The 12,711-nt window shown below is 50.0% G+C and overlaps 1 protein-coding gene across 1 annotated transcript in view; it reads left to right on the top strand.

Moving 5' to 3' along the window:
* Nucleotides 1-11,175, top strand: part of kcnk15 (potassium channel, subfamily K, member 15) — a 15,365-nt gene extending 4,190 nt beyond the window's left edge. Inside the window, exon 2 of the mRNA XM_034171609.1 lies at nucleotides 9,975-11,175. Coding sequence (XP_034027500.1) covers nucleotides 9,975-10,957 — 983 coding nt within the window. The 3' untranslated portion in view covers nucleotides 10,958-11,175. The remainder of the gene's footprint in view (nucleotides 1-9,974) is intronic.
* The last annotated feature ends 1,536 nt before the right edge of the window (nucleotides 11,176-12,711 follow it).

Raw genomic sequence — 12,711 nt, 5'->3', positions numbered from 1 at the left:
TGGTCCACCCCCCTCGTCGGATTTTTATTGTCAGGGAAATGGCAGAGCGACTGCCGCTTTGCTCCATGAATTTTTTTTCAGAAACTGTTAGAGACAGCCAGTTGGAAACCATTCGAAAGATTCAGATGGATTTCGGTGAAGAGTCTGTTGGTATCACACAGATTAAGGACCATTAACTGGATTAAAAACGGCCCACGCCGGCAGAGGGCGCACCACGCCCCGAGCGGCCATCGACAGGCTGGAACGAGCAGATCACTTCCAAATTTAAGGCTCTGTTGATGCAGGATGTTGTGTGACTAGCAGAGAAATTTCAGAAGAGGTCGGGATCAGTACTTTATTGGCACATTCCACTGTTAAAGGAGATTTTGTAATGAAAGATGTGCGGAGGATTTCGCGCATTGGCACGGAGCCGCTCATTGCGCGCAACAAAAAAAAACCACCTCTGTGTTGGAAACCATTCAGAAGATTCAGATGGCTTTTGATGGCTTTTCAGTCGAGTGAGTATCCGAGAAATTGTTTAACAGCTGGGCATGTTCCAACTTGTCCTGTGAGACTTCCAACACGGAGGTGTTGTTTGTCCATTGGCTGTGAGTGGCTGCGTCCCGACGCGCGAATCCATCCGCACGTCTTTCATTACAAAATCTCCTTTAACAGTGGAATGTGCTGATAAAGTGCTGATCCCGACCTCTTCTGAAACTTCTCTGCTAGTCACACGACGTCCTGCATCAACAGAGCCTTAAATTTGGAAGTGATCTGCTCGCTCCAGCCTGTCAATGGCCGCTCGGGGTGCAGTGCGCCCTCCGCCGCCGTGGGCCGTTTTTAATCCAGTTTTAATGGTCCTTAATCCATGTGATACCGACAGAATCTTCACCGAAATCCATCTGAATCTTTCAAATGGTTTCCAATTGGCTGTCTCTAACAGTTTCTGAAAAAAAAAATTCATGGAGCAAAGCGGCATCCTCTCAGCCATTTCACTGACAATAAAAATCCGATGAGGGGGGTGGACCAGTGCTCACTCAAAGCCTGCCCTCAGGCGAATGACGCAACCGACAGGCGTGAAAAAACTCACGCATGCACACAAAGGTTCAAGCTTGTCTGATGCAAGCGCACATGATTCAAATCCATATAGTTTTTGAAAAAATAAAAAGGTTGGATACTTTTCTAACAAATCAAATCAAATCAAATCAATTTTATTTATATAGCACCAAATCACAACAAACAGTTGCCCCAAGGCGCTTTATATTGTAAGGCAAAGCCATACAATAAACAGACCTCGTACATTGAACCTTTTACTATATGTTGAAAATAATTTGATGGTAACATTAATACTGTATGATCTATAATGGATGTAACATTATATTATTGTGGCAGGACGGTGGCTTAGTGGTTAGCACTGTTGCCTCACAGCGAGACGGTCGTAGGTTCAATTCCCATGGCCTTTCTGTGTGGAGTTTGCATGTTCTCCCTGTGTTTGCGTGGGTTTCCTCCGAGTGCTCTGATTTCCTCCCACATCCAAAGACATGCAGGTTAGGTGGATTGGATTCTTTAAAATTGTCCGTAGGTGTGTGTGGGTGTGTCTGTGTTTGTTTGTCTGTTTGTGGCCCTGCGACAGACTGGCGTCCTGTCCTGGGTGTACCCCGCCTCGCGCTCTATGACTGCTGGGATAGGCTCCAGCCCCCCGCAACCCTTAATTGGACTAAGCGGTAGAAGATGAATGAATGAATTATATTGTTGTTATTATTGTTATATATATACACTCAACAAAAATATAAACGCAACACTTTTGGTTTTGCTCCCATTTTGTATAAAATTTTTTCCACATACACAATATCACCATTTCCCTCAAATATTGTTCACAAACCAGTCTAAATCTGTGATAGTGAGCACTTCTCCTTTGCTGAGATAATCCATCCCACCTCACAGGTGTGCCATATCAAGATGCTGATTAGACACCATGATTAGTGCACAGGTGTGCCTTAGACTGCCCACAATAAAAGGCCACTCTGAAAGGTGCAGTTTTATCACACAGCACAATGCCACAGATGTCGCAAGATTTGAAGGACCATGCAATTGGCATGCTGACAGCAGGAATGTCAACCAGAGCTGTTGCTCGTGTATTGAATGTTCATTTCTCTACCATAAGCCATCTCCAAAGGCGTTTCAGAGAATTTGGCAGTACATCCGACCAGCCTCACAACCGCAGACCACGTGTAACCACACCAGCCCAGGACCTCCACATCCAGCATGTTCACCTCCAAGATCGTCTGAGACCAGTCACTCGGACAGCTGCTGAAACAATCGGTTTGCATAACCAAAGAATTTCTGCACAAACTGTCAGAAACCATCTCAGGGAAGCTCATCTGCATGCTCGTTGTCCTCATCGGGGACTCGACCTGACTCCAGTTCATTGTTGTAACCGACTTGAGTGGGCAAATGCTGACATTCGCTGGCGTTTGGCACGTTGGAGAGGTGTTCTCTTCACGGATGAATCCCGGTTTACATTGTCCAGGGCAGATGGCAGACAGTGTGTGTGGCGTTGTGTGGGTGAGCGGTTTTCTGATGTCAATGTTGTGGATCGAGTGGCCCATGGTGGCGGTGGGGTTATGGTATGGGCAGGCGTCTGTTATGGACGAAGAACACAGGTGCATTTTATTGATGGCATTTTGAATGCACAGAGATACCGTGACGAGATCCTGAGGCTCATTGTTGTGCCATACATCCAAGAACATCACCTCATGTTTCAGCAGGATAATGCACAGCCCCATGTTGCAAGGATCTGTACACAATTCTTGGAAGCTGAAAATGTCCCAGTTCTTACATGGCCGGCATACTCACCGGACATGTCACCCATTGAGCATGTTTGGGATGCTCTGGACCGGCGTATATGACAGCGTGTACCAGTTCCTGCCAATATCCAGCAACTTCGCACAGCCATTGAAGAGGAGTGGACCAACATTCCACAGGCCACAATTGACAACCTGATCAACTCCATGCGAAGGAGATGTGTTGCACTGCATGAGGCAAATGGTGGTCACACCAGATACTGACTGGTATCCCCCCCCAATAAAACAAAACTGCACCTTTCACAGTGGCCTTTTATTGTGGACAGTCTAAGGCACACCTGTGCACTAATCATGGTGTCTAATCAGCATCTTGATATGGCACACCTGTTGTTGTGTGGGCCACTGAAGAGGAGGTACTGCTGGCCCACCACCACCAGATGGCGCCCTGCTTGGAGTGCGGGCTTCAAGCCCGAGAGGGCGCCGGAGCCATTGGGAGTGACAGCTGTCACTCATCCTCAGCACCAGCTGTCACTCATTCATCTCATCACCATCACCATAAAGGCCGGACTGCAACTCCACCTCCTCGCCGAGAAATCAACTACCAATCAGGTAATTTTCTCTGCTGAACAAAAACATTGTGTAATAGTCTGAACTTCTGTTGCAGCCGTTATCCTGTGGTGTTTGCCTTATCTGTGGGATTGGCGTTTGGTGTGATCAGCGACGGCTTCGCTACACACTCCAACCAGATAAGTGGTTTGACAGGAGCTGCACGAGTGTGTGATTGGAGGTGGAGGTTCTCCCTCCTTTTCTGAATACAGACTGTGGGATTACTGAGTGTGCGACCTCACACTCATCTGGACTGTCTCTGTTCTCTGCCAGCAGTACGTACCGGGTCTGACTGCTGAAGACAGCGGCCACCTGGGGCGCAGGGCTTGGCGGCTCCGGTGTTCTTCAGCTCCGTTGGCGGTGGAAGCTGTGTGGATCCGGCTTTTCTCTTGCCAGGCGTCTTCTATCGTCGAGCCTGCCCACACGTCACCTGGTGTATGATTGACAGTCACTGTATTATTATTGTCTGTACTTCGTTGTGTGATTCACAACATTAAATTGATACTTTTTGGCTTATCCATTGTCCGTTCATTAACGCCCCCTGTTGTGGGTCCGTGTCACGACACTTTCACAACAGGATTTCTCGGCCAGCGTCATGGATCCCGAGGGGCGTCAACCATCGCTTGAACAGCCAATGGAAGAGCGAGGTGCACAGGCGCCAGCAGGAGGCGTGTTGGGTGAGCTGCAGCACATCTTAACTGCCTTTACCACTCGGTTGGACTTAGTTACTGAGCAGAGCAGTGTTCTCAATCGTAGGATGGAGGCTCTCACTGCCCAGGTGGAAGCGCGTGCTCAGGGCGCTGCTGCAGCACCTCCTCCTGCTGACCGTGTGCCAGAAACAGACATTCTGCTGGTTGTTCAACGAACCCCCCCACCTTCCCCTGAAGCATACATAAGTCCTCCGGAGCCGTATGGAGGCTGTGTGGAGACGTGCGTGGACTTCTTGATGCAGTGCTCGCTCATCTTTTCACAGCGTCCCGTCATGTACGCAGCAGACGCCAGCCGGGTGGCTTATGTGATCAATTTGCTTCGAGGAGAGGCACGCGCCTGGGTTACGGCGCTTTGGGAGCAGAATTCACGGCTCCTAACGGTTTATACTGAGTTTGTGAGGGAGTTCCGACAGGTGTTCGACCACCCTCATAGAGGCGAGACCGCTTCAAGTGTGCTGCTGTCGATACGGCAGGGGCGTCAGAGCGCAGCGAAGTATGCAGTCGACTTCCGCATCGCGGCAGCGCGAGCCGGCTGGAATGCTGTTGCGCTCCGCGCCGCCTTTGTAAACGGACTGTCTCTGGTCCTTAAGGAACACCTGGTGGCGAAGGACGAGCCGCGGGATTTAGATGGGCTTATCGACCTGGTTATATGGTTAGACAACCGATTAACGGAACACCATCGGGAACGAGACGAGGGGCGTGGCCAGGCACAAGCCGTCCCTCTTCCTCCCGGGTCCGAAAGGAAGCCGACTTCCCCACGCTCCACTGCTAGTGCTCTCCACGTGACAACAGCTCCCCCTGCTGACGAGCAGGGCCAAAAAAGATCAGATCAGAGACAAAGGAGGCTGATCCGTGGAGAGTGTTTTCTCTGCAGCTCTACCGAGCACATACAGAGAGAATGCCCCAAACAGTCAAAACAACAGCACTCGTCCTTAGAGACTGGGCTAAGGGTGGGTCACCCACGTGGGGAAACCCCGACGATCTGCACGAATCCCAGTCACGATCCTGAGTGGGGATCTAACCCTTCACGCCCCAGCACTGGTGGACACGGGGTCAGAGGGGAATCTGCTGGATAGCAGATGGGCAAAGGAGGTTGGGCTCCCTCTAGTGGCCTTACCGTCACCATTGTCGGTGCGGGCGCTAGATGGCACCCTTCTTCCACTAATCACACACCAGACACAGCCAGTGACATTGGTGGTGTCTGGGAATCACAGGGAGGAGATTGTGTTTTATGTAACACCTTCTACCTCCCGAGTGATTTTGGGTTTTCCATGGGTGTTAAAACACAATCCCCGGATTGACTGGCTGTCTGGGGTTGTGGTTCAGTGGAGCAAAACCTGCCACCGGGAGTGTTTAGGATCCTCGGTTCCACCCAGTGTGACTGCTAAGGAGGAGGTTTCAGTCCCCCCCAATCTGACGGCGGTGCCGGCCGAGTACCATGACCTTGCTGACGTCTTCAGCAAGGATCTGGCACTCACGCTGCCCCCGCACCGTCCGTACGATTGTGCCATTGATTTGATAGCGGGCGCTGAGTACCCGTCCAGCAGACTGTACAACCTCTCACGTCCGGAACGCGAATCAATGGAGACCTACATCCGGGACTCGTTAGCTGCCGGGTTGATCCGGAACTCCACCTCCCCGATGGGTGCTGGTTTCTTTTTTGTGGGCAAGAAGGACGGCAGACTCCGTCCATGCATTGATTACAGAGGGCTGAACGAGATCACGGTTCGCAACGATACCCGTTACCTCTGTTGGACTCAGTGTTCACGCCACTGCATGGAACCCAAATTTTCACGAAATTGGATCTTAGGAATGCTTATCACCTGGTTCGGATCCGGGAGGGAGACTAGTGGAAGATGGCATTTAACACCCCGTTAGGTCACTTTGAGTACCTGGTCATGCCGTTTTGCCTCACCAATGTGCCCGCGACGTTCCAAGCATTGGTTAATGACGTCTTGTGGGACTTCCTGCATCGGTTTGTCTTCGTATATCTAGACGATATACTCATCTTTTCTCCGGATCCTGAGACCCATGTCAAGCATGTACGTCAGGTCCTACAGCGGTTGTTGGAGAACCGGCTGTTTGTGAAGGGCGAGAAGTGTGAGTTCCACCGCACTTCTTTGTCCTTCTTGGGGTTCATCATCTCCTCCAACTCCGTCGCCCCTGATCCGGCCAAGGTTGCGGTGGTGAGAGATTGGCCCCAACCAACGAACCGTAGGAAACTACAACAGTTCCTCAGTTTTGCAAATTTCTACCGGAGGTTCATCAAGGGCTACAGTCAGGTAGTTAGCCTTCTGACAGCCCTGACCTCCACAAAAGTCCCCTTCACCTGGTCGGATCGGTGCGAAGCCGCGTTTAGGGAGTTGAAACGCCGGTTCTCGACTGCACCGGTTCTGGTGCAGCCCGATCCCAAGCGCCAGTTTGTTGTTGAAGTGGATGCCTCTGACTCAGGGGTAGGAGCCGTGCTGTCCCAGAGCGGGGAGTCCGACAAGGTTCTCCATCCATGTGCCTACTTTTCCCGCAGGTTGACCCCAGCTGAACGGAACTATGACGTCGGCAATCGGGAACTTCTTGCGGTGAAGGAGGCTCTTGAGGAGTGGAGACACCTGTTGGAGGGAGAATCGGTACCATTTACGGTTTTCACGGACCATCGGAACCTGGAGTACATCCGGACCGCGAAGCGTCTGAACCCCAGGCAAGCCCGCTGGTCGCTGTTCTTCGGGCGTTTTGACTTCCGGATCACCTACCGCCCCGGGACAAAGAACCAACGATCTGACGCCCTGTCCCGGGTGCACGAAGAGGAGGTCAAGACCGAGCTGTCAGACCCCCCTGAAACCATCATCCCCGAGTCCACTGTCGTGGCCGCCCTTACCTGGGACGTGGAGAAGACCATCCGGGAGGCCCTGACACGGAGCCCGGACCCGGGGACAGGTCCGAAGAACAAACTGTACGTCCCACCAGAGGCCAGGGCTGCGGTCCTTGACTTCTGTCACGGTTCCAAGCTCTCCTGTCACCCAGGGGTGCGAAGGACCGTGGCAGTGGTCCGGCAGCGCTTCTGGTGGGCGTCTATGGAAGCCGACGTCCGGGAGTATGTCCAGGCCTGCACCACCTGTGCCAGGGGCAAAGCCGACCACCACAAGGCCCAAGGCCTCCTCCAGCCTCTGCCTGTGCCTCGTCGCCCCTGGTCTCATATCGGCCTGGACTTTGTCACGGGCCTCCCGCCGTCCCAGGGCAACACCACCATCTTAACGATAGTGGACCGGTTCTCCAAGGCGGCCCACTTCATGGCCCTCCCGAAGCTCCCGACGGCCCAGGAGACTGCAGACCTCCTGGTCCACCACGTCGTGCGTCTGCATGGGATTCCAGCAGACATTGTCTCAGATTGTGGTCCTCAGTTCTCCTCCCAGGTCTGGAGGAGTTTCTGCAGGGAACTGGGGGCCACTGTCAGTCTCTCATCTGGGTACCACCCCCAGACGAACGGGCAGGCAGAGCGGACGAACCAGGAACTGGAGCAGGCCCTCCGCTGCGTGACCTCCGCGCACCCGACGGCCTGGAGTGACCATCTGGCCTGGATCGAGTACGCTCATAATAGCCAAGTTTCATCTGCCACCGGCCTCTCCCCGTTTGAGGTGTGTTTGGGGTACCAGCCCCCATTGTTTCCGCTAGTGGAGGGAGAGGTCGGGGTGCCCTCGGTCCAGGCCCATCTGAGGAAGTGCCGTCAAGTGTGGCGTACCGCCCGCTCTGCCCTGCTCAGAGCCCGGATGAGGGCTAAGGCCCATGCAGACCGCCGGCGTTCCCCGGCCCCTGCATACCAGCCCGGGCAGGCGGTTTGGTTATCCACAAAGGACATACCTCTGCAAACGGAATCCCAGAAGCTGAAGGACAGATTTATAGGACCCTTCACCATTGTGAAGGTCCTCAGTCCAGCCGCAGTGAAGCTGAAGCTGCCAGCTTCACTGCGGATACATCCAGTATTCCATGTCTCCAGACTCAAACCCTGCCACACCTCTCCCCTCTGTGCCCCCGGACCGGCGCCGCCGCCTGCCCGGATCATCGACGGGGAGCCGGCTTGGACTGTGCGCCGACTCCTGGACGTTCGTCGAAAGGGCCGGGGGTTCCAGTATTTGGTGGACTGGGAAGGATATGGACCCGAAGAATGCTCCTGGGTGAAGAGGAGCTTCATCCTGGACCCGGCCCTCCTGGCCGAATTCTACGCCCGGCACCCGGACAAGCCTGGTCGGGCACCAGGAGGCGCCCGTTGAGGGGGGGGTCCTGTTGTGTGGGCCGCTGAAGAGGAGGTACTGCTGGCCCACCACCACCAGATGGCGCCCTGCTTGGAGTGTGGGCTTCAAGCACGAGAGGGCGCCGGAGCCACTGGGAGTGACAGCTGTCACTCATCCTCAGCACCAGCTGTCACTCATTCATGTCATCACCATCACCATAAAGGCCGGACTGCAACTCCACCTCCTCGCCGAGAAATCAACTACCAATCAGGTAATTTTCTCTGCTGAACAAAAACATTGTGTAATAGTCTGAACTTCTGTTGCAGCCGTTATCCTGTGGTGTTTGCCTTATCTGTGGGATTGGCGTTTGGTGTGATCAGCGACGGCTTCGCTACACACTCCAACCAGATAAGTGGTTTGACAGGCGCTGCACGAGTGTATGATTGGAGGTGGAGGTTCTCCCTCCTTTTCTGAATACAGACTGTGGGATTACTGAGTGTGCGACCTCACACTCATCTGGACTGTCTCTGTTCTCTGCCAGCAGTACCGGGTCTGACTGCTGAAGACAGCGGCCACCTGGGGCGCAGGGCTTGGCGGCTCCGGTGTTCTTCAGCTCCGTTGGCGGTGGAAGCTGTGTGGATCCGGCTTTTCTCTCGCCAGGCATCTTCTATCGTTGAGCCTGCCCACACGTCACCTGGTGTATGATTGACAGTCACTGTATTATTATTGTCTGTACTTCGTTGTGTGATTCACAACATTAAATTGTTACTTTTTGGCTTATCCATTGTCCGTTCATCAACGCCCCCTGTTGTGGGTCCGTGTCACGACACTTTCACAACACCTGTGAGGTTGGATGAATTATCTCAGCAAAGGAGAAGTGCTCACTATCACAGATTTAGACTGGTTTGTGAACAATATTTGAGGGAAATGGTGATATTGTGTATGTGGAAAAAGTTTTAGATCTTTGAGTTCATCTCATACAAAATGGGAGCAAAACCAAAAGTGTTGCGTTTATATTTTTGTTGAGTGTATATATATATATATATATATATATATATATATATATATATATATCCTGGAGGGTTCTGGTTATTGCAAACCAAAGTTTGACCACACTCAAACAAAGTGATTTTAACTCTTGCAAGCTCAAACCCAGGGTCGTGTTTTTCTGGGTGGAGTACGCATATCACAGTGCTTTTACACTATTAAAAATCTTAAAAACACGACATATTGTGAGTGTTAAAATTTACACTGTGATTGTTAATTCCAAACTTATGATTTTGCTGTGGATGGTAGCACAAACAAGCAGAACATACATAGACAGGTGTGTGTCTCATGTCCAAGCGAATTTACCCCAGGTGGACTCCAATTAAGCTGTATAAACATCTCAAAGATGATCAGTGGAAACAGGATGCACCTGAGCTCAATTTTTAATACATTTGCAAAATTCTTAAAAAAAACTTTTTCACATTGTCATTATGGGGTATTGTGTGTAGAACTTTGAAGAAAAAAATTAATTTCATCCGTTTTAAAATAAGCCTCTAAAACTTTTTGCATTTGTGCATGGATCTGCCACGTTTGTCTGCTGTCTGTGTGTTTACATCTTGCTCTGTGTCACAGTGCTCCTCTTGTCTCCATGTCTCTGCGTTCAGGTTATGGACATGCAGCACCAGGCACAGATGCAGGAAAAGTCTTCTGCATGTTCTACGCTGTTCTGGGCATTCCTCTCACTCTGGTCATGTTCCAGAGCCTGGGAGAAAGGATGAACACATTTGTCCGCTACCTTCTCCATAAACTGAAGCAGTGCCTCGGCTTTCGTCGCACTGAGGTGTCCATGGAAAACATGGTTCTGGTGGGCTTCTTGTCCTGCATTGGAACACTGTGTGTGGGTGCTGCCGCCTTCTCCCACTTTGAGGGATGGAGCTTCTTCCATGCTTACTACTACTGCTTCATCACGCTCACCACCATCGGCTTCGGTGATTTTGTGGCTCTGCAGAAAAAGGAGGACCTTCAGGAGAAAACTCCCTATGTGGCGTTCAGCTTCATGTACATCCTGGTGGGGCTGACCGTCATCGGGGCCTTCCTTAACTTGGTGGTGCTTCGCTTCCTCACCATGAACACAGAGGACGAGAGGAGAGACGCTCAAGAGAGGGCATCGCTGAAACGGGACAGAGGCCTCTTGGATGGCGCGCTGCCTCTTCAGAGCAGAGGCAGCCACAGGAGCAACGTGTTGCCCAGTCAAAGCCACAGCACGCTTTTCCTCCCCATGGGGGAGGGAACCAGTCGCACCAACCTCATCTCTTCCCCAGCAGAAGATCAGGAGAGACGAGGGAGTCCCTGCAGGCGCAGGCTGCATTTTCAAATCAAAGCAGGCAGACGCAGACCGACGACGAGCCTCAGCTCTCTCTGGTCCTGCGTGTGCTACCGCCTGGGGATTTGTGATAGTCCTCTTGTGTCCCACAGTGAACATTCAGGCTGCCATCTAAATTCAGTGTATTACAACTCTGTTTCCTACAGGATTCAGGGCTGCTCACCAGGTTCCAGGGACAACACCGGACTGTCCTCTCCAGGAAGCACGCCGTCACCTGGGTATAGCTTCCAAGATTTACCTCGCGCTCGTAGAAAGTCAGTGTGAGAAAGTGTAGACTGTAAATTGTACATAACTATTCTTTTTCACACCATCATTTTGTGCATGTCATAACATACTGATGAGGCTTAAACAATAAGTTTTTGTTGCTATTAATTATATTTTAATTTACCACAGATGTTTGTTTTCATCCTGGTTCATAAGGCGATGTTTGTAAGCCAGACTGGAAAGTTTGTGTGCGATGAAGATGTCTTGATTGACTTTATGATTGAGTAAGTAATATTTTGCGTGGACCCTTTGAAAGTGAGTGATGACAATGTCTGCGGTTTAACGAGCACACAACTAAACAAGCAAGATGCAACAGATTGGATGCAGATTTAATTTTTTTTTCTTGCTCTTATTTTGGGCAGAAGCTGATTTTTCAGTTTCCTAGAAACATATGTTCGCGCCAATGTGGATTTTGTGGAGAAAACTATGCAGGCAAGAACTTCTTTACACACAAAATCTTTCCAGTGTGGTGTGTAAGCAAATACAACCCCTGTCAAAAATTATGGAATCACCGGCCTCGGAGGATGTTCATTCAGTTGTTTAATTTTGTAGAAAAAAAGCAGATCACAGACATGACACAAAACTAATGTCATTTCAAATGGCAACTTTCTGGATTTAAGAAACACTATAAGAAATCAAGAAAAAAAGATTGTGGCAGTCAGTAACGGTTACTTTTTTAGACCAAGCAGAGGAAAAAAATATGGACTCACTCAATTCTGAGGAATAAATTATGGAATCACCTTGTAAATTTTCATCCCCAAAACTAACACCTGCATCAAATCACATCTGCTTGTTAGTCTGCATCTAAAAAGGAGTGATCACACCTTGGAGAGCTGTTGCACCAAGTGGACTGACATGAATCATGGCTCCAACACGAGAGATGTCAGTTGAAACAAAGGAGAGGATTATCAAACTCTTAAAAGAGGGTAAATCATCATGCAATGTTGCAAAAGATGTTGGTTGTTCACAGTCAGCTGTGTCTAAACTCTGGACCAAATACAAACAACATGGGAAGGTTGTTAAAGGCAAACATACTGGTAGACCAAGGAAGACATCAAAGCGTCAAGACAGAAAACTTAAAGCAATATGTCTCAAAAATCGAAAATGGACAACAAAACAAATGAGGAATGAATGGGAGGAAACTGGAGTCAACGTCTGTGACCGAACTGTAAGAAACCGCCTAAAGGAAATGGGATTTACATACAGAAAAGCTAAACGAAAGCCATCATTAACACCTAAACAGAAAAAAATAAGGTTACAATGGGCTAAAGAAAAGCAATCGTGGACTGTGGATGACTGGATTAAAGTCATATTCAGTGATAAATCTCGAATCTGCATTGGGCAAGGTGATGATGCTGGAACTTTTGTTTGGTGCCGTTCCAGTGAGATTTATAAAGATGACTGCCTGAAGACAACATGTAAATTTCCACAGTCATTGATGATATGGGGCTGCATGTCATGTAAAGGCACTGGGGAGATGGCTGTCATTACATCATCAATAAATGCACAAGTTTACGTTGATATTTTGGACACTTTTCTGATGTTTAAGGATGATGAAATAATTTTTCAAGAAGATAATGCATCTTGCCATAGAGCAAAAACTGTGAAAACATTCCTTGCAAAAAGACACATAGGGTCAATTTCATGACATAGGGTTAATGTCAACGAGCAGATGTGATTTGATGCAGGTGTTAGTTTTGGGGATGGAAATTTACAGGGTGATTCCATAATTTATTCTTCAGAATTGAGTGAGT

The sequence above is a fragment of the Thalassophryne amazonica genome, chromosome 6 (genome assembly GCF_902500255.1).
Source record: "Thalassophryne amazonica chromosome 6, fThaAma1.1, whole genome shotgun sequence".
Classification (NCBI taxonomy): domain Eukaryota; kingdom Metazoa; phylum Chordata; class Actinopteri; order Batrachoidiformes; family Batrachoididae; genus Thalassophryne; species Thalassophryne amazonica.
The sequence above is the reverse complement of the archived record's forward strand: the minus strand, read 5'-3'. Positions and strand labels throughout refer to the sequence as shown.